Here is a 21,868-nt window from a genome sequence, read left to right on the forward strand (position 1 = left end):
CTGTACTCCAGCATTTCCAACTATAACAGTAACATGGTACTTGTCTGAACAACAGACTGAAGACTAATTTGTGTCAAAAATACACAGTAGTGTTTTGTTGGCTTCTGGTTGCGCAGCACTTGATCTGTGTTGGATAGTATTGAGTGACCAACAAAACCAGCCTTTAAACTGTTTAGTCGTTGTCAGCAGTTTATTTATACATTAGGTGACTGCACCAAACAGACAAAACAGTCAAAACTGTCAAATGGTTTCAGTTGTTTTAATGCATGTAACTTGGTATACAACATTGAAAATCAACACCAACATCAAAATCTACTAATTGAATGCAAATTCCATTGGATAAATGACAAAACAGGAGCAAAGAAGAGAAAGTCGAGATTGAAAAGTTGCTCTACATTAGTCATGCTCTGCCCGATGTGACAAATGGAGAATTTGGTCAGCTCCAAAGAAACGATGCTAAGCGGTGACGACCCCTGACAACTATTTAGACTTTTAAACCACTGCACAGAAACAGGACATAATTTCTACCATAGTCAGCAGCAGCAGAGTTAGAGCAAGCTGAGGCAGCGTCCCCTGAGGCCGGACCGTGCAACGTCCCGCATCAGTGACAGAGCAGCAAATTTTCTTCTTTTTTGCCTTAAAGAAAAAAACAACACGAGAAACACTTGGAGCAAAAAACATTGCTTAATAATTGCTTTGTGCAAAGTGAGGCCAGACGACGATTGTCAGTGAAGCAATCATGTGGAGAAACATATTTAAAGATGAATGGAATCAAACATCTGATACCAAGAAAAAAGACTGGTCAGGCAAGAAGGAGATTTTTAACTCCTGTTCAAATCCAATCTCATGTGCAAAGTGTTTCTTTCCCAGAGTCTGTCTCTATGATCTTCTGAACACTTTCAGATTCCTGATGACGTCATCAGGAATCTCATCTGTTTCTCATCCACTGACATTATCATTCTGTCCCTGCGGCATCAGATTAGAAACTCATTTTTAATAAAAAATAGACATGGCTTCACCAGCCCACTATGCCCTTTATCTATAAAAACCACAGAGCCCTATTTACATCTTAGACAACTGTATATTATAAAGTAGATGCTCCTTATCTGTAGATCAACTCATGTTCCCTGCCAACGATCCCAGTAAAGAAACGACTCAAAAACAGCCGATTGTCCCAGGAGACATTTCATACAGCAAGTTTGAAGCCGTTCAGAGAGGAACCCTGTCTGCACTATGTACAGGCAATGAGGCTGAGAGTCAGCCTGAGGTTTGTGTGTGTGTGTGTGTGTGTGAATGTATGTGTGTGTGTGTAAAGGTCGAGCTTGTCATGAAAATTTGTCATAAGCAGAAATGGGTTCACACAGATGACTGGTCCCAAACCTAACGACACAAGAAAAGAAGGTCAGATGACACATGATACTGAGTCAACAACACGTACAAGCAAATGTGTCTGTGCGTGCGTGCCTTTACCTTATTTACAGGAGCCAACTGTGTTCTGACGGAGCCAGCATGGAGACGCGTGCTCTCCCCAAATCTCCCAGGTGACCTCTCCCTACGACTGTCCAACACCCGGCCGGGTGACTTCTCTCTTTCCAGCGGTCGGGCAGGAGATTTGTCCCGTCTGAATTCCGTCCTTCCCTCGCGGTAGCGGTGGGGAGTGCTGGGCTCCCGATGAAGACCGTCATGGCTGCCAGGTCCAGAGGTCAAACGCTTGGTGATGTGCTCGGTGTAGGTGGGCGGGCATCGCTTGGTAGGACTGCTGTGTAAAGGCAGAGCAAAGGATAGCAGGTCAGTACAACGTGCAGCCAGTTATTGAGCGTTAATTAGTGTCATGTGAAAGACCAGAGACAAACTCACTGTCTGAGGGCCACATGTGGCCATAGTCACTCAATCAGTCATTCAATCATAGTGGCCCAGTCTATTGTCATAAGTTTCTACAGTAGAACAAACCACTGATGTAACACCCTGTGTAGCCTAGCAACATGCCTCTCACAAGTATAACCTGTGTGTGAGCTGTGTGCTGTCCAGAGTTAAAATGAAATGATTTTTTTTTTTTAACCAACGTGTTTAATCTGCAGTGAGGTTTTGGAGAAACATTCAAAAAAAAAATTTTTTTTTTCATTTCAATAACATTTCTTTGTACAAATGTGTAACATTTTTGGTCAAATTTTACAATGATATCTGGAGTTTCTTGTGTGTAGTTAATCTTTTTTTTACACCAGACGGTGTTGTTGGACATTTAAGTTGAGCTGCTGTAAAAACTGTTTTTAGGCTTTTTAAGGATTTTCAAACTAGTTAATTTATTTATGGCTGTTTCTTTCTTTTTCTTTTTGGAAGTTTTATTTTTTGTTTCAGCATAAGTATACATTTTCGTACACATATCCTTTCTTTATACAGCAGTTTTTCATAGGATTACAGATAACAGAGAACGCAAAAATGAAGAGGTAAAACATTTTAAATGAAAATAAATAATATTAATAGAAACAAGCATAAAAAGATAAAAGAAATGAATAAAGGAAAAAAAACACAAAAACACAAAAAAGAAAAACTGAAGATTTACAGTATATCCACTCAAAGTACAATAGCATTGACAGCAACACGTGCAACGTTTGTGAGAAGAATTGTGTAAGATATGTGATGGAAGTTTGTTTATGTATAAATATTTATTATAATATTTATTTATAAATCTTATAATAACAGTAATAACATGGCAACCACTAGACTCATCTTTTGGTAACAATAGGTCTTTGGAGTCTATATGAAATATTTCATTTTACTCAAACCTTGTACTCAGTGGCACACCTTCAAGGCCAGCAAGGCCTTATCCTCTGGCCTAAACAGTATCAGGTATACTTGAGTTTTTTTTTATCCAATCATATTTTAACCTCATGTGTTGCCAGGGTGGAAGAAATCTTTGCTAAACCCTTCAGAGTCAGGAGTGAGCATACAGTGAATGACAAAGATTGTTTCTTTAACCGTTGACATTTTGAGTTGGCAAAACCGAGTCATTTTGGCAGGTATTCAGTTACATTGGTGATTTGAGTGATTTAATTCGATGGTCAAAGAACGCACGCTCAAATCTACCAAATTGTATCTATAACAACTTGCACTCTTGAAAATGGAGTTTTCTCTGTGTCCACTGCTTCTGTTGAACAATTATCAGCTAATTTAAACTTATGCCATAAATAAGACAGGACAGACTGGATTTTCAGCATTAGCAATGGATGGAAATAGAAAGAAAGAAAATGCAACTCTTCTTAAGAAAAGAAAGGAGGAGAGATTTATGTACAAATAATCAGAAGATTCAGTGACTAAAATGCATTTTGTCTTTTTGATAATATTGATTTTTTTTATGCTTTCTGATGTACTTTATGTCACATCTGTGGCTAAATTGTGCTTCCTTGTTTTTTTTCTTTAGTAATGGTGATATTGTGGCTACATGTGTTATCCAGGATATAATGATTTGTCATATTACATTTCAACAATTATAATATTGATGATTTCTTTAAACATAATGACATTATTAGGATGTGGATTTGTTTGGTCAGGACACCACTGAAGTCCTAGGGAGAAATTGGCCTGATCTAACGGTACTGCATTTTAATGCTGCTGTGAGCAGTACATTTATTATTTGTGTCTCTTTCTGACTGTAGGGCCGGATGAAACCAACCCTCGGCTGGATCCACTCCTCTGCAGCTCTCCAGACTCTTTGATCAGACTGCCCTTACAGCAGATGACCCTCAATTTGTTCTGATAGGATGAGGCCAAATAAATGGCCCCGGAGGAGATGGCTGGGCCCAGGTAGCGAGGGTTGGGGATGTCCAATTGGGCCAGCACGGTGGGACTGGAAACAGACAGAGTAGTTACTGTAAAATCACCCAGAAATAATGAAAGCATATGAACATGGATGCGGCTTCTTTGCGATGTCTCACCCCAGAGTGGAGTGTCCCTGAACCTCCACCACATCCAGAGAGTTGAAGTAGGTGACAAACAGATATGGCTCTCTGTAAGCTGCACACCAAAAGACATTTGTTATAGGGTTATTACAGAAAACTCAACCGAGTTTAAATGCAGCAGAAATAAGATGAGCCACAAAATTCTCCTACCAAAGGACAGAGGGAGGCGACTCCACTTGATTTCCTCAGTCCGGCTTCTTCGTCCGTACCTGTCCACAAACACTCCAAACTCTGTGGCACAGATAAAATTATTATATTATATTATTATATATGCATTTCATTATTACCTACATTAACCGAACAGGTCTGGTAAAGTTTAATTAGACTCACACTCAGGCTAATCATCACTCAATTGTCTGCTCAGTAATTACCTTTGTTTTTTTTTCTCTACTTTGACATTGAACATTCAACGAGTTTCCTCACACCTACCATGAAAACACAGCAGATACTCTTCTTTCTGCAGGCTGCCTGCCACCTGCATGATGGCGATGGGGAAACTGTGGGACGCAGCTGCAAAGACGGCCGAGGCCAGAGACATGTCGTTCTTATCCAGGAACTCTGCAGAGGACAGAGCAGAGGGTGAGCTGTTATATACCCACATTATCTTAGTGATACTTGGACTACACCGACCTGAAGTTTACACAGAACTTAGTATGTAAAATAGAAAAAGAGAAAATCCTTTTTCAAAATATAATGGAAAAATAACAAAAGGAATATTAATAAGCAATATCCCTGGACTTTGTTTGTGTATAAAATAAAGGTTTATAGAAGATGCAGGGCAGAGTATCTGATTAGATTCTTATTCATCCAGAACTCGGTTTTGGTCAGCAGTTGCTGTATGGTGTTCTAGACCTCATGTCCAAGAGATTATGGCATCTCTGGAAAGCATCTTTGGATGGAATGTGGGTGGAACTTTGAAAGCACATATGGTTGGATTGTGAAATGGGAGACACACTCAGTACATGGATGTGTGTGGGGGAGGTCAAACTAAATCACTCCAGGGACCGGAATCTAACATGCAGTCTATGTTGTGGGCAGAACAGGATTACCATTCATAAAAAAGTCTAGTACTGACAGTGATTTAAACAAAAAATTATATTTAGATTTAAAACTGGTTCTTAAACATGGAAATGACATCACTGTACTTTGGGAGCAGCCAAAGTCAGCAGATCTTGAGCAGTTGTGAGATGAAGTCCTGCTCATAAAAATCCACAGTCCAGCCCAGTACCAGCAAAAGGAACTTCATTAATTGTGATCTGTGAGTTAAATTTAATTAAATTTGAAAAGGTCACAGAGGTCATGCAGATATCCCCAGTGCAGCTGCACTGCTGAGTAAATCAACACTGTGTCTCCTCCTTACCCTCAAGAACAAATTGCTTCATTTCAATCTCGTAGAACTTGTTGGTACCGATGATAATGCTGTAGCTGGTCAGGTAGATGCAGCTGCACGGCTCCAGAGTTTCAATTTCCTGTCAGAGGAAACACATTACTGTATTTCATATATGAAGAGTTAACTCAGACCAACAGAATCATCTTCTCATGTTATTTCATATCTGTGTAAACATCAGGCTAAAGCCATGTTTTACTGTCACTTACTGTCAGATCCTCTTTGTAATGTTTGCTGCAGTTGTTTTTTATCAATCAAACTGTACATCAGAGTAGTATTTGGTACCCACCTTACGAATACAGTATTTATTGAGATTGTCATTGTAGCGAAGGATGGTTATCTTGTTGGGCATTGCTGCACATATGCAGGGACCATTGTCTACCTGTGAAGAGGAGAATATAATGTTAAAGCATAGAAATATTTACTAGAGAAAAGTCCAGATGTGAATAGTCACACATAATGTCAAGTGGTCAGCTGATGTACAGAGTTTATGTTCAGTAATAAATAAAAACACTCTGAAACAAGATCAAATCCATGTCTTAAACTGATATGACAGAAAAACACATTTATTAAAACCGTCTTATCTAATTTGAAAACACAATACACGCAACAGTAAAATTCATGGATTGTACAATTGTTTATGTTCATATCTGACAGAAGAAAGAGAAGAATGTCCTACTCTCCCAGCAGAGAAGAGATGGCAGCCCTTCACTGTCTCAAAGATGTATGGAGCCAGTTCAGACTGGCTGGGCAGGTGAGACTGAGCCAGAGACTGTTTGACTCTCTTTATCTCCACCAGACACAGAGCTCTCTCATCACCTGTCGTGCACACACACACACACACACACACACAGAGAGAGAGAGAGAGAGAGAGAGAGAGATAGTTCAGAGCAGCGTTTGTTCACGAACAGTATCTTTTTATTTTTATCTTTTATTAAAATTTGGATGAGCAAAACAAAACATCTTAAAATCTGTATGATTGATGATAAATATGGAACATCACCTGAGCAGAACAGGCAACTAATCTGAACATCTCACCAACAATCATCAGAAGTTTCTCCTGCTCTTTGATGATGTGGATCTGAAAGACTGACCCAAGACCGGGAACCTGGGTCAGGGAGTTCTTGATAACATTCAGGGCATACAGACCTTCTTCAGAGCCTACCAGTACGATCTGCAGCAGGGCCACAAAAGCAGAATCACTCCAGTGGATATAATGAACACATGGTCTGTAAGATCTGAGTATGTGAATAACCCAAAGGTAGAGTATGACATGAAAGTACAACCAGACAGAGGATGTTCTACCTGATCTGTCAGAGGAAGAGTGCAGTTAATGTCTAGCCTGTCGTCTCCTTCCAGCTTCAGCAGAGAGTTTCCCAACAGTTTCTGTGGAGCAGAGTGACATACTGTAGGTCAAAGGTCAGCTGAGCCATGACCTCAAGGCAAGTGCAAGGAATAAGAGAGGGGACAAAGATAATTCTTGTAAAAACATTTTTCTCTCTCATGTCTTCTCATCATCGCTCATCTAATTTGAACTTGTCTCTTCAATCCATCTCATCAATCAATCTTATCAAATCCAACAGGCTTCTATCTAGGTGTCCTGGGCTTCGTTATAAGAAAAGAACAGCTCAGTCAAGTATTTATTATGAGTCTGTTCTCTGGATATTTTATTCTTTAGTTATTCTTCTTTAACAAAGCAGACAGTGGTTATACATGAAGACCGTGTCCTGGTTTTTTCCTCCACTGGTTCAGAGACACTCACTGCATCAGCCTCAGCCTTCTCCCTCGACGCTCGCCCACTTGTAACCACAGTCTCTATGACTGACACCCAGCGCTGTTTTTCTGGGAAACTCTGAGCCATGAAGTAAATACTTTGTCCAGGCCAACAGGGGGCGTGGCACCGAGTTTCCAGTTTAATGACATAAGGAACATCTGGATCACAGGAAAACAGGAGGCTGGTTATGACTTCACTGACAAGATAGGATGGAAAGGAAAGGAAAGAATTTTGGAAACGCTAACACTGTCTACCTGACTTGGCTGTGTTTGGCAGCTCAGACGCTCCAACAGCTCCATGAACCATCACCTCTCCATCTGACAGACACAGGTCAAACTCCTCCAGAGGCTTCACTGAGTCTAAGGCAGGCAGACGAACATATAAACATATGGAACTGTTGCTCTGTCTGATGTGTGAACTCTGAAGATCTGTGTGAAGTGAAACAAACACCTTCTCTGGGCTCCAACTCATAGACTGATATTTTAGTTCCATCTAGGACCACAAACTTCCGCTCCCAGCTTTGGCCTCGTTTCCCGTTCCTGCAAACAAACAAGGAATTACTTTTTGTATTATAAAAGGTTAGAAAAGGTGGCACTCTTGCTGTTTTCTAGATATGTTTCTATTGATTAAATGATGTTTGTTGGCAGATATACTGTAATTAAGGGGACATTCTATAGCTGTGTTGTAGCAACACATCTCCCATGATTCACACTGTTGATTTTTATGTGCTACTTGGCTCCTGTGCCCATATCTGACCTGGGCTGCTTCATCCATCCCTCCACATGCATGTGTCCGCTGCCGTCTTTCAGCTGCTGTACTTTGTCTCGACACAGACCCTCAGACAGATGCAGCGAGCAGTCGCTGGACATGCCGCAGGTAGACGGAAGGCAGGGGGAGCATTTGGGGTGACACAAGGCGTGACACTCTGAGGAGACAATATACACATCAAAATAGGACATCAGTTAAAGGACATCAGTTTAGCTAGAAATGTTGGACAAGTTAGAAGTTAGCGCTCTTGGACCGTCTGTCCAAGTTGTCTCCTAGACAGTAAAAGAGACAGCATCTTAATTTGACATTTTAATTAACTTTTAAATTGTTCTTTCCTTTATTACATGTCAATGTGAATTTTTTCACCTTTTTCACAGGGGTAAAAACTCACCCAGACAGGTGGCAGCTTGTCGACCAAAGTGCACTGTATCCAGACAGACAGTGCACTTGGCTGCCCTCATGTTGAGACCCACAGTGAAGCGATGGGCCGTGCTGTGGTGCATGACTCTCTCCCTCTCCCTCTCTCTGTCTCTCTGACTCTCTTTCAGACGACGGTTGTACTCTGACACAGTACAGGTAAATAGTAAACACAGTCAGCGCAGGGAATTCTCTGACCGTTTCAGTCATGAACCTTCATCAGCATCATGCTATAACTGCTACTGCATGAGAAGAGAATTAGACGACTGTAAGATGTTCTGTAAAAAGCATAAGATGGTTGAAAGGAATATTGATTTGATCATTTATGGAGTCCTGAGTCCACTCACCGCAGCACCTTAAAGGTATTATTCAGTTGATGATGACTTTTTTCATCAGGGTTTGTTTATGTTTACAAGAGTGTGTCCATTCATGCTGAACGAGGAATTTAGCAAATACTCAGTAGTGAGGATTTAATTACAGTCTAATTATAGAGGAACCACAATGTTTGCTTCATTTATCATTTAAACTAATGTTTGGCCCCTATAAACATTTGATTAAAAAATCGTCATGCATAATTCCATTACAGAAACCGATACCAGATGCTAGAAACAATTCACTTCTCTTTATTGAATGAATACGGAAGCGTATTGCTGCCACACTGAGAAGAAAAATTGGCTCAGTTTCACGAAATTACGTGATAAGTTTTACGTTATTTCGTGATAGGTTTTACATTATTACGTGATAACCTTCACCTTACAGTGGTCCCTCTCTATATCGCGGTTCTACTTTCACTCCCTCAGTACATCGCGGATTTTTTAATCCAATCTTTAAACATTAAAATGTTTTAATTTCCAAGCCTACAAGGAAAAAAAACACATACACAGTACGTACGTTTGGGAAATCTAAGATATACTGTATGTACTGTCCATATGGTGAGCATTTAATTAATGTAGGATACCTCAATTGGACACATGATGGCACTGTTGTTGTTAGACTGTTGATAACAGTGTGTGGAGGTTCGTTCATATAATAAGTATCGCGACTCCACTTCGCGAATTTTCCCATTTCGCGGTGGGTCTTGAAACGCAACTACCGCAATAGGAGAGGCACCAGTGGATTTTGTGATAACTTTCACGTTTATTACGTAGTATCGCGACTCCACTTCGCGAATTTTCACATTTCGCGGTGGGTCTTGAAACGCAACTACCGCAATAGGAGAGGCACCAGTGGATTTTGTGATAACTTTCACGTATTTTATTACATGATGACTGTAAAGCACACTGAGTTTGCTTTGTGCAAGAAATTCGCTCTGTAAATAAAATTGAATTGAATGAAATGATGAATGAAAGTCCCCTGCGAGACAAGAATATGGCTCGTTGACACGATTCAGTTTAATTGTACTTTATGCTTGGCTTGAGGCTTGGTGAGATTTTGCAGTTATTGGGCTCAGTGGATGAGATTTATATTAGTATGCGTACACTTAGAACGATTGATCAACTGGAGGGCAACGGCTCCATGGAGACAAGCTGGATACGTTGTCACCCAAAGTACGAGTCATCACGTAATTACATGATACGTTTTAAGTTATTTCGTGATAAGTTTCACGTAATTACGCGAAATGGGAAAATTCGCGAAGTGGAGTCGAGATAGTTATTATATGATTTACGTATATATTTACCCTTCACGAACCTACACACACCGTTATCAACAGTCGAACAACAACAGTGACATCATGTGTCCAATTGAGGTATCCAACATTCACCATACGCTCACCATATACAGTAGACAGTACATATATCTTAGATTTCCCAAACGTACGTACTGTATATGTTTTTTATGTATTACCCTGTATGTATGTATGTGTTGCAAAGTGTCTTTTCGTTTATTTAAATACTGTTTTTCCGTTGTAGGCTAGAAAAATGAAAATATTGGAAATTAAAACATTTTTAATGTTTAAAGATTGGATTAAAAAATCCGCGATGTACTGAGGGAGTGAAAGTAGAACCGCGATATAGAGAGGAACCACTGTAAGGTGAAAGTTATTACGTAATAACGTAAAACTTATAACGAAATAACGTAAAACTTATCACGTAATCACGTAAAACGTATCACGCAATACCGTAAAACGTATCACGAAATAACGTAAAACGTATCACGAAATAACGTAAAACGTTTCACGAAATACCGTGAAACTTTTCACGTAATAACGTGTAACTTATCACGTAATTACGTGAAACTGAGCCAATTTTTTTCTTAGTGTGGCAGCAATACGCTTCCGTAAATGAATGAAGAACCTTGTGCAACTTGTAAAAATATTCAATGGCTCAATCATGTTGAGCCAATATAATTCACCTGTTAACATTACATAATTCCACCTCTAGAGGCCACCAAATCCTTCGAACTTGCCCTTAGCTATAACACTGCCCCGTTAGTTAAGATTTATTTGCCTTTTCAGGATTGTTTTATTTTTAATTTACCAATGTAGGTTGACATGGTTAAAGTTATAGATGTGAATGACAATCTGATGCACTTTTAATTGCGTTGTAAACGTGAACAAAATGAATAACACTGAACAAATAACTGAATAATACCTTGAATTGTTTAAAAAAAAAAAACTAGCTTCGGAGAGAAACTTGTTGATTCCATCTATCAATGACATGTTTGTGTGTGATCATGTGACCTTTAGGTGACTTTATAGTGAGATGACGAGCAGCAAGGCCTGCAAATCAGATCAGTTAAGCTTCAGCAACCAAAGTAGAAAGCTTCAGATTTTTTAAAGCTGTGCACTGACTGTCATATAAAATATCAAGGTGAAAATGTCTGAGACTCACCTGACAATCATCACCAGCCTGATGACATTTTAGAAAAGTGCAGAGCTTTTAAAATCTGGCCTTTAGGGATGTGAATGGGACAAAAGTAAAGAGATAAATTGAAAACAGTTCGAGCTGTAGAACCCTGGGGATTTCAGAGCTTTAACTTACTTTCAAAAGTGACCCTCCTTCTCTCTGAAATGTGTGTGAAAGAAAAAGGATCATATGAGCTCCACAGATCATTTCCTCTGTGTGTGACTGAGTGAACATGTCACGGCCAGGACCTGTGAATGTTGCTGTTGTGTTGTTAAAATAGAGGAAAGAAGTTTTACCTCTGCAGTCTGTCTGTCACTCACCCTCAGGTGTTGCTGTTTCCTTCCTGCGTCCAGAGTTAACGGGGGCCAGGTTTGGAGGACCCTGCTGGTGCTCAGGAGATTTCACCATGGCCGACATGATCATCTGCTGACGTGATGACGGTGGGTTTGAAGAGTTACCGTGGTCTTTGTACTGGAGTGCTGGAATTTAGGAAAATGTAAAAGAAACCTGCTGTTAAAGGTTGCTTATTGTTAAGTAGATGTAGTTTCTCATAACCATGATGACCATTGTTAAAAAATAAAATAAAATAAAATAAATAAAAACATCATGTTTTTTAATTGTTAACCATATGTACAAAATATAACAATTTTTGTAAATTGTGTGTGGTATAATACAAACAATAAACACAAAAATGGCCCCAATTATATAATAAAGTTAGATTAGTACTCGATAAAAAGCACATAGTAAGTCAAAGCTGGTCCACAAAGATTTTCAAAATTAGAAAAAATTTGACTCTAACATTTGGCCATAACAGCTTCGTGTAGGTAAAATAAGCCTGGATGACAGCTTGAGATGAGTATAGCATGAGTGTTACTGCGGGAATTTTATAAGGCCAACCTTCGATTTATTTCACATGAGTTAAAAGGTAAAAAGAAACAATGTGACCTTTCCTAAACTGACTGACTAATTAAAATCATTTTTAGAAATAGTTTATAAAGACTGTAATGTACACCGGGATCAAACTTAAGACACATTTCTGATTAAGGACTAAATGTATTTCACCAGCCCTGACGGCAGGTTTTTAAATACTAGTTTGACCTTCTTCTCTCAGAGATCTCAGCTCTGCTCTCATTTTCTGCAGAGCATCTTCCAGCTCAGAGCAGCGAGCACGTTCTTTGTCCAGAGCCAGCTTCATGTCGGTGTACTGCACAGGAACCGGCTGAATGGGGGGTACCGGGGACACCTGGCCTTGACCCTGACCCTGGGCCTGAGCCTGGGCCTGAGCGGCCATGGCAGCTAATAGGTCCTCACGACGGCGACCAAACAGACCCTGAGACACACACACAAAGAGCGTGGTACTGATCAGACATGGGCTTTAACTGGGTGAATTTAATGTGTCCCATTTGCAGACACCTGAGGACCTAATCTAAAGGCCACAGATAGGACACCTAAGCAGGGCATAAAGGTCAATTATGTTGTCTAAATAAGTTCTTCAATACAACCCTACCATGGAACATCCTAAGGTAAGAGCACAGTGAAACTAATGAATTAAATGATGATTTGTAAATCACATTGAGGAGCACTTTAGTCTTGCCCAAAGCCCAATCCTATTCATAGCACAGTGGAGCCAAATGATTTCCATATAGCATGACTGCCTGGTCCCAATAACATGATCAGATTTAATCTCACATTATGTTTATGAGACTGAAATGTGTTGAAACACAAGGCCAACTGACAACCATTAACCACATCCATATGGGTGAACACAGGAGGGGCTGCTTCAGTGTATGGACCTGTCTGCATGTGACAACTGCCTGATGAAATGAAGACTAAATCTGAAATCTCCTCTGACCTTCTTCTTCTTGGAGCCACCGTGAGCCTGGGACTGGAGGAAGTCAATGAGCTTGGTCTGCTGGGTAATGGTCCCCTCCATTTTCACCTTCTCATGGGAGTACACAGCCTGCAGGTGGAGCTAAGTGAACATCACTACTGCCATGAATTTCTCCTCAAGTACTTAATTTCACACACAGAGGGCGACAGAAAGACATAAAAAAGGAGAGCAGGTCTCCTGTGTAGTGTGGTGGCTTTAAACAAAGTGGGGGAATAACATGATGGTAAAAAAGACAGCACACAATGTTGAAAAATACCCAGTTATTCACATTTTAAATACATGTGTATAAATTATTCATTCCCTTTGAGTCTTTGTGTGCAGATGCATTACATTGTAATACATCAGGAAAATACATTTTAACACAGGTCTTGTGAGACTTGAAAGTGTTGAAAAGGGAACTTTCCAATGATTTTTAGTTTAATTTCATTGAAAGTTAGGAATGAATGGGTATTTTACGTCAGTAAACTCCTTGTTTCAACACTTGTTTAGATATTTTCTAAAAAAAAATTAAAGATTTGCCTTTTTTTTAATACATCTATTTCTTATTCCATCATTTTGATTAGTTGTTAGCTATTCTCTGTTAACTTTACCAAATTATTCAGCGCTTGTTTCAATCATTTCACATTTTGGTTATGCTTTACTTGATGTAGGTGTCTTACTGATGCTTATACCTGGCTCTAACAAACTCCTGCTATTTCTCAACTAATGTTGGATCTCAAAAGTTTGTCAGTTTGCTTTTTCATGATGAATACCTGACTTATTTATTTCTCTTTTTTTCATAAAATATATCTACAGTAATACATTATGGCCCCCATCATTTAGATTTGTAAAAGATAATTTCAGAATAATCTGGCTTTATGTGTCTTTGTGCGTGTGTGTGTAGCAGCACCTGGATATTTTCCAGCTGATATTCCAGGTCGGACCTCTCAGTTTTCAGCAGGTCAGTCTGGTCCAGAGCATCCTGCAGACCCTGGGTCAGTCTGAAGATGTGGGTCTTCTGGGCATCCATCTGCTGCTGCAGCTTCTCCTGCTGCAGACGTGAAAAAGCTCATGAATTCAAGTCCAACATGAGTTTTTCCCCAAAAAACTTAAAATTTACAGATGTTGTTTTGAAAATATTTCTGTAGTACTGGTGAAATCAGATTTCTAGTCCAGAATGTCTGGTACCTCCTCAAGTAGTCTCTGCTTCAGATCCCTCTCACTCTCCAGCTTCTGCTGCAAACTGCGAGCATTCATTTCCAACATTGTATGTTTCTTCTCCAGATCATTCAACTAAAGTGAAAAAAAGTAGCAATTATTTACTCTATTGTCTGCTTACACACACACACACACACACACACAAAATACTTGTGCAAATGCAGAGAAATGCCTACAGTGTCTGCGAGGCTTTCAGCTTTCAGCTTCTGGTCCTTGAGGGCTTGCTGCAGGGCCAGGATCTCAGCTTTGTGCTCCTTCACTGCCTGGTCCACAGCCTGTCGAGACTCAGAGCTGCGCTGCTCTGCCCGAATTCTGTAACAACATCCAAACATGTTCAAGGTGATCATTTTGTGTTTTATTTTTATTTTTTTAAATGTGGCTTTTTTTATACATATTTTTGTAGATAACCCATCACTACAGTCACTTGCATAGCTAAAAAAGGATTGCCTGTTATCAATAAAAGATTTGAGTGGGCAAGAGGGGAGATGGTGTCTCCCTTGTTAGCAAAATGACAAAAATGCATCCCGTTTGTTAACCTGCCACCCCCTCTCTGTCAGGGCAAGAAGGAATATTTCGAGGATCTCCTCAATCCCGCTGACACGCCTTCCGCGGAGGGAGCTGAGGCTGAGGACTCAGCAGCTGATCCTCCCATCTCCTGCACTGAGGTCACCGAGGCAGTCAAAAAGCTGCTTAGTGGAAAGGTGCCGGGGGTGGATGAGGTCCGCCCTGAGTACCTCAAGTCTCTGGATGTTATGGGGCTGTCTTGGTTGACACGTCTCTGCAGCATCGCATGGCAGTCTGGGACAGTACCTCTGGACTGGCAGACTGGGATGGTGGTGTCTCTTTTCAAAAAAGCGGACCACAGGGTGTGTTCCAACTATCGGGGGATCACACTCCTCAGCCTCCCGGGGAAAGTCAATTCCAGGGTACTGGAGAGGAGAATCCGGCCGATAGTCGAACCTCGGATTCAAGAGGAACAATGTGGTTTTCTTCCTGGTCGTGGAACACTGGACCAGCTCTATACCCTCCACAGGGTGCTTGAGGGTTCATGGGAGTTTGCCCAACCAGTCCACATGTGTTTTGTGGACTTGGGAAAGGCTTTCGATCGTGTCCCTCGTGGTATTCTGTGGGGGGTGCTCTGAGAGTATGGGGTCGGATGCCCTCTTCTAAGGGCTGTCTGGTTCCTGAACCATCGGAGTAGGAGCTTGGTTCGCATTGTTCCCGGTGCATGTTGGACTACGACAGGGCTGCCCTTTGTCACCGGTTCTGTTCATTATTTTTATGGACAGAATTTCTAGGCACAGCCAGGTGTCGGGAGGGGTCCAGTTCGGGAGCCACCGGATTTCATCTCTGCTTTTTGCGGATGATGTGGTCTTGTTGGCCTCTTTGAACCAGGACCTGCAGCATGCACTGGGGCGGTTTGCAGTAGGTGGTATGCACCCTTCGGGTTGGGGATGAAGTCCTGCCTCAGGTGGAGGAGTTTAAATATCTGGGGGTCTTGTTCACGAGTGACGGTAGGATCGAGCGTGAGATTGACAGGCGGATCGGTGCTGCGGCCGCCGTAATGCGGTCGCTGTATCGGTCCGTTGTGGTGAAGAAGGAGCTGAGCCGAAAGGCGAAGCTCTCAATTTACCGGTCAATCTACGTTCCTACCCGCACCTATGGTCAGGAGATGTGGGTCACGACCGAAAGAACGTGATCCCAGATACAAGCAGCTGAAATGAGCTTTCTCCGCAGGGTGGCAGAGCGCTCCCTTAGAGATAGGGTGAGGAGCTCTGTCACCCGAGAGGAGCTCAAAGTAGAGCCGCTGCTCCTCCACATAGAGAGGAGTCAGCTGATGTGGCCTGGGCATTTACATCGCATGGCCCCGGACGCCTCCCTCGGGAGGTGCTCCCTCGGGGAGGAGACCTAGGACACGCTGGAGCGACTACATCGCTCGGCTGGCCTGGGAACGCCTTGGGGTCCCCCCAGAAGAGCTGGAGGAAGTGTCGAGGGAGAGGGAAGTCTGGGTGTCCCTGCTCAGACTGTTGCCCCCGCCACCCGGCCCCAGGTAAGCGGTTGATGATGGATGGATAGATATTTACACAGAAAATGTCACAAAAAGCTGAACCAATGAGTCAGTTATGTGGTTGACACCTATTTTGTTTCTCTGTGTCCAACAGCCTCTGGATCTCCCTGGTCCTTCTCTCAGCCTGTTTCTTCTCGTCCTCCAGTGTTGTCCTCCAGGCGTCCCACTGTCTTTCTTTCTCCATCAGCTCATCGTTCATGGTCTCCAGCTCCAGGACCTGCTCCTCCAGCATGGTGCAAGTGGTTTTCAGAGTCTCAAGGTTCTGGGGGAAAAAAGGCAAGATTTGAATAAGAAAATCATACTCAGTGAAATAGGTTTTTAGGAGGATATTTTAAGTTTAATTTTAATCTTTATATAAGAGGCTTCTTCAGTTTTGAGATTTTGTGTTCACGTGGTAGCAGAGCAGCTTTAAGATACTGATTATCACAGTCCGTGTTGAATCCTCTAAAGAAGCAAACCTGCATTGTTCTAACGTGTCTTTAGTCATAGGACAATTTGGACTTCGGCTGTTTACTGTATTATTGTTAAACATGAACACATTTACCTGGTCATGTTTTTCAACAAATTTTTTAAACAAAGCACGGCTGAGAGACAAATATAGGCTGTGGTTCTGCTGCTGCTGCTGTGTGAACATTCCCACAGCTGACACGACCTGGGAGTGATGGGGATGACACATCTCTCCATCCCACGCTCACCACCACCCCTTCCCTCCACCGTCTCTTCCATCGTTACACAACCATCAGGAACCAGAGCTCTGCTGGACACCCACACAAAAAGATCCTCCCACAGAGGCAGAGCACACATATCAGACAGCCTCAACACTTTCTCTCTGTAACTGTGTCCAGAATACAGATCATTCCTGAATATTCCCAGAAGATCTGCTGCCTGGTCAGAGCTCAGAGAGACGTCTGAGCTGCCACTCTGTCTATCAAGCAGTTGTCTGACTGACAGTGATGGACATGCAGTCTGAACATGAGAAGCAAGTGTTACTGTCTAAGACAGGGGTGTCACATTTGTTCTACAGGTGGCTTTACATCACTGGTAAAAATACAGGGCAATGTTAATAAAGTAGTTAAACTCCAAATGAATAGGACCAGACTGTATATGATTAGATCAATTAGAAATAGATAAAATGTAGGTTAAATAAACAATAATTATCTGGTGACAAAAGAATGACAAAAAAAGTAAATAAAGAAATTAGTTTCTTTTCTCTCTTTTTTTTTGCCGTTACAAAGACGAGCAAAACCACAACCTTTTCAGTTCAGTCAATAAATCCAGAACCTAGAATCACAGCAGTATTACAGTAACATTCAGTGATATGAACATGTCCCTCTCAGAGGTGACCTGTGCTGATATTAGCATGACTCACTAAAAACAATTGGTTTGGTTTCTTGTTTTTGTCATGAAAACTTCAGCGAGGTTTGTTCCTAATGATGTATTTAACATCATATCATCTGCCTTTCTTTGTTGTTGCTAGAAATTGGACCTGACTTTAATAGATTCTTTTCAAACCAAATAATTAATTTATAAATCTCCATCTCACCGTGCTGCCACAGTTGGTACCTGTTTCTGGTTGTTAAGGTGCATCTCTCTGTCGGCCACCTCTCGACGCAGTCGGTCCACATCCTGGCTGAGCTGAAGACGATCTTCTCTCTCGTCTGAGGCCTCATCCAGCTGCTTGGATAAGTAGAAGTTCTGACGGTTGAGCTCGGCGTTCTCTTCTGTCAGTCTGGTCAGCTGTTCCTCCAGATCTGTAATGACCTACAGAGACATCATCGCCATACACAAGGTATAAGATTTACACATTACAAGATTTACAGTTTGATTATCTAAACCAACAGAGGAACAATCATTTCATCAGCAATAATTTTTCCTTTTCTTTAATCAGCCTCTGCAGGAAGATGGTCACACCTGACGAGGCTCCTGTTTCTCTGCCCTCACGATAAAATGTGGCAGGAAAAAGAAAAACAAAAAAAGTTTAATCATTTGTAAAGGAGCTGTTAAATCTGGACTGAGTCCGTTTTTTTACCAGCCTGTCACACTAAAGAAGAAGACTAAGGACTTGAGGTAATTTGTGGAAGTTTATCTATGACAGGGATGAAACCATTATCTGACAAACCTCTGAATGTATTCTCCTCACTTCTCATTGCTTCACCAGCTTTGCCTCCTCACCTCTGCTGAATACAAATTGCACAAAACTATTTGTGGAGGTTGTGGGTGTACATCAAATATAAACTGCAGTTAAAGAGGCAGTAAATCAGTGCTGCAGTTCTCCTTAGTGAAACTAACATTTTTTGTACACTGATGGCGGAAAGTAGTCAGAAGCACTCACTCTTACTTTAGAAAAAACTAAAATAACAAGCACACCTGGCTATAAAAATGGTATGGCAGAAAGAAAGGAGGATTTAGTTAGGTTGTAGTTTGTCGAAAAAACTTTTTAATGTTAACTGAAAATTTGTAACTGAAAAAAGTAGCCTAAAACACATATGAATTCAGCAAACCAAACCAAAAATGAATGTCACGGCATGAGGTTAACAGGTTATAAAAACTAGCCTTCACGTAGCAGCTAAAAGACAAGAAATAGCCAGGAGACATCCCTAAACTAAAAAAAAAAAAAATTGTAATAACATGTTTTAAATTAAAATAAATTAAGCTAATACTTAATTCAAACTTATTTAGCAATGTGGCTTCAATGTATATATATATATATTTGCATTATAACATTATAACCATTATATATTTGCAATATTATTGTCACTTAATTGTCACTTAGCCATTGTGTTCTTTTATTTCCACTGGTTCTAAACATGTTTTGATTGTCACAGCTCTATGGAGATTGACTGAATGTGACTAAATAAAAGGTGTTGACAACAAAGTGCTGCCTTCTCAAACCTAATTACATCCTTTGCTTTGTAATAAAAATATATTTGTGTTAACAAGGTCACTTTAAAAACAAGACAGTAATTATTCTCCTAGGTTTTCTCTCCTTGACTAATGACAGGCTGCCAAACACCAGCAGATTATTGCTGATACCAGACATTTGTTGGAGTTGTCTCTGAGCTGTGACACTGATGAGAACATGATGGATAGAAACACAAAGACTCCGGTCACAGCTTTGTAAGAGAGGCAGAAAAAATCCAATGTGGAGTTGCCAAACAGACATGATGGCAGGATCTGTGCTGTTACCATCCTATTACAGTTCCAACAGCATGGCTCTGGTAATAACAGCTCACTCTGCCAAAAATGGACGCAGTGACATCATGGAAAAAAACAGCTTCTGACTGAGAACATTTCTATTTCTAATGTAAAAATCAGTTTTAGTCTGTTTAACCACAGAAGTGATGTTTTTGTCACTTGAATTCTTGGTTAAACTTAACCATTTATTGAAATATTCCTGCAAAACAAATAATAGGATCAATTTTTAATTTTACACTTTGAAAAATGATGTGCAAACATTACCCCTATTAAAATAAACACATTGCTGGTTAGATAATCATTACTTATCTCAGCTCAGTGAAGGTTTTAAATCAAGTCCCAAAGTATTTGGGACAAAGTGACTTAGTTAAAACAATGTAAATGCACGTCTCATTTTGTCTGTGAAAGTCAAGACAATTGTTATAATACTCAGATTTTCCATTTTCCCACAAACATTCACTTAGAATTTTATTTTGAATGTTTAAATAATGCTGATTAGTCCAAACAATCAAACATGCTAAAAGCATGCAGTATTTTATTGCAGTGTTTGAGTCACGAGTCAAGGGGGAGCAGAATATTTATTAAACAGTGAATGAATATACTTTTTTATATGTCTATATTATGTTCATTACTACAAAGTAAACATATTATTTATATACTACTCACAAATTACGCCAAATGAAAATGATGTATTTGATTTATATCTCTATAAAGAGGTACTCAAGGCTGCAGCACCAGTATAGGTATTGGATATGAAAAAGTGCCTTTGAGCCATGCCTAGTTTTTGACCCAGTGTAATATTGGAGACATGGTACAAATGCCTTGTCCTCTTACCGCACAGCTGTCCCTCAAGGTGTCAAACTTGCGCTGTATCTCATCTCGGTGTGCCTGGGAAGAGTAATAAAAGAAGCAGGTCAAATATTAGGACCTAACTCACAGGAATCCAAAGATAACATTCTCCCACGCCTTACTCTGAGCACAGTGATCTCCTCCTCAGCCTCTGCAGTGGTCTCCTCCAGCTCAGTCTTGGCCTGCTGCAGTTGAATCTCCAGAGCGTGACGAGATGCCTGCAGGTTACTGACCTGGGATTCACGCTCCTGCAGCGAGATGGTCAGTTCTGTCACCTGACGCTTGATCTCCAGCTTCTGTTCCTCGTGTTCCAGCCCCATCTAACCAAGACAAATCCAGTATCAGGGAGCATAAGATTCTGGTAATTTACTAACATAACCATAACATTGGTGCAACTGTTGGCTGAAGAGGAATAAAATGATCAGAATGTATTTTTGAGTAGTGGTCAGTATTAAATTCATCATGTCTGTGTTTGGTATATTTACTGTCTGACATTTTTTTATGTCTGTCCAAAGCATTAACATTTTAAATTTTAAATGCAGTGTTTATTTTATATGAGCATGATTAAAAGCTGATTAAAAGCTGCCTTAACAAGAAAGCTTGTTTTTGTTGGTATAGAGTAAGTGTAAAACTGTTTATATTTCCTAATTTTGCTTTGACCCTTGTATTTGTGATCAATGCTTTGGCCGCTGGTTTATAGTTGATGTTGTCAACCTGTTTTCCGACTTCTGTGTCGAACTGCTGTTATTGTTTGAGCTGCTGGTGAATGCCTCACATCCTTGATTGCTTTTCCAATTTTTATGCCTCCACTCAGTGATTGTCATTGCCCTGCTCTCCGTTTAATGACTCTTGCATTGGTGTGTCATATCTGCTTGGCACCTGTATCATTACTGCATTGTCATTTTCACTTTGATTCAAGTCCTATGACTAGACTCTGTGTGGTCCTTATATGTGTTGGCCCCCCGCTGTTATCTGTGTCTGTTCTTGTCAGTTTCACTCATCCGTGTTTGTTAGTCATTCATTCTCCTTCCAGCTCCGCTCAGTCATCTCTCCTCACCTCTCTGAGTCTGGTTTCCAGCTCCAGCACTCGGCTCTTATTGCTTTGCTCCTGCTGACTAATTTTCTCCAGATGCTCCTCCAGCTTGGCATTTTGAGCCTCCAATTTTCCAGCCTGAGACTCCAGGTAGAACTTTTGCTGTCGTAGCTCAGAGATCATTTCCTCTTGGGCTTTCCTTAAACATTAGTCACAGACCAGGAGGTGATGCCAACCACTGTTATTATCATTACATTATTTCAATGTTATTTTTTTAGTATGTTTTGTTTTCTTAGTACTTACATGTTCTTCTGTGTGTAGATGCTGCTGTTAGCTGCTAGCTTGTTGGCCTCAGACAGCTCAGCGATTCTCTGCTCCAGGCTGTTCATCTTTGAGTCCATGGCATTTATGGTCTGTAAATCAGATTGTAAACCTCAAACTTCGCTATTATTTTCACATTTTCACACACACTGGCTTTACCTGGAAT

At 40.7% G+C, this 21,868-nt stretch overlaps 1 protein-coding gene across 5 annotated transcripts in view; it reads right to left on the reverse strand.

Moving 5' to 3' along the window:
- Positions 1 to 243: 243 nt before the first annotated feature.
- citb (citron rho-interacting serine/threonine kinase b) overlaps positions 244 to 21,868 on the reverse strand; it is a 43,583-nt gene continuing 21,958 nt past the window's right edge. For 3 of the 5 annotated variants that reach the window (XM_025053054.1, XM_008335686.3, XM_025053052.1), the window contains 29 exons: positions 21,685 to 21,794; positions 21,406 to 21,580; positions 20,471 to 20,668; positions 20,334 to 20,387; positions 17,868 to 18,065; positions 16,373 to 16,566; positions 14,413 to 14,548; positions 14,207 to 14,311; positions 13,929 to 14,069; positions 13,001 to 13,120; positions 12,247 to 12,478; positions 11,469 to 11,627; positions 11,284 to 11,307; positions 8,277 to 8,447; positions 7,874 to 8,042; positions 7,568 to 7,656; positions 7,372 to 7,476; positions 7,106 to 7,275; positions 6,649 to 6,729; positions 6,382 to 6,517; positions 6,023 to 6,162; positions 5,633 to 5,725; positions 5,317 to 5,425; positions 4,386 to 4,514; positions 4,107 to 4,187; positions 3,933 to 4,011; positions 3,671 to 3,844; positions 1,471 to 1,759; positions 244 to 1,380 (listed from right to left, as the gene is read on the reverse strand). In XM_025053054.1, the coding sequence (XP_024908822.1) occupies positions 1,357 to 1,380; positions 1,471 to 1,759; positions 3,671 to 3,844; positions 3,933 to 4,011; positions 4,107 to 4,187; positions 4,386 to 4,514; positions 5,317 to 5,425; positions 5,633 to 5,725; positions 6,023 to 6,162; positions 6,382 to 6,517; positions 6,649 to 6,729; positions 7,106 to 7,275; positions 7,372 to 7,476; positions 7,568 to 7,656; positions 7,874 to 8,042; positions 8,277 to 8,447; positions 11,284 to 11,307; positions 11,469 to 11,627; positions 12,247 to 12,478; positions 13,001 to 13,120; positions 13,929 to 14,069; positions 14,207 to 14,311; positions 14,413 to 14,548; positions 16,373 to 16,566; positions 17,868 to 18,065; positions 20,334 to 20,387; positions 20,471 to 20,668; positions 21,406 to 21,580; positions 21,685 to 21,794 (3,885 nt within the window). In that variant the 3' untranslated portion in view covers positions 244 to 1,356. The remainder of the gene's footprint in view (positions 1,381 to 1,470; positions 1,760 to 3,670; positions 3,845 to 3,932; positions 4,012 to 4,106; positions 4,188 to 4,385; positions 4,515 to 5,316; positions 5,426 to 5,632; positions 5,726 to 6,022; positions 6,163 to 6,381; positions 6,518 to 6,648; positions 6,730 to 7,105; positions 7,276 to 7,371; positions 7,477 to 7,567; positions 7,657 to 7,873; positions 8,043 to 8,276; positions 8,448 to 11,283; positions 11,308 to 11,468; positions 11,628 to 12,246; positions 12,479 to 13,000; positions 13,121 to 13,928; positions 14,070 to 14,206; positions 14,312 to 14,412; positions 14,549 to 16,372; positions 16,567 to 17,867; positions 18,066 to 20,333; positions 20,388 to 20,470; positions 20,669 to 21,405; positions 21,581 to 21,684; positions 21,795 to 21,868) is intronic. The other 2 variants (XM_017043183.2, XM_025053053.1) reach the window with 2 other exon arrangements.

Source organism: Cynoglossus semilaevis, chromosome Z (assembly GCF_000523025.1).
Source record: "Cynoglossus semilaevis isolate Cse_v1.0 chromosome Z, Cse_v1.0, whole genome shotgun sequence".
Lineage (NCBI taxonomy): Eukaryota > Metazoa > Chordata > Actinopteri > Pleuronectiformes > Cynoglossidae > Cynoglossus > Cynoglossus semilaevis.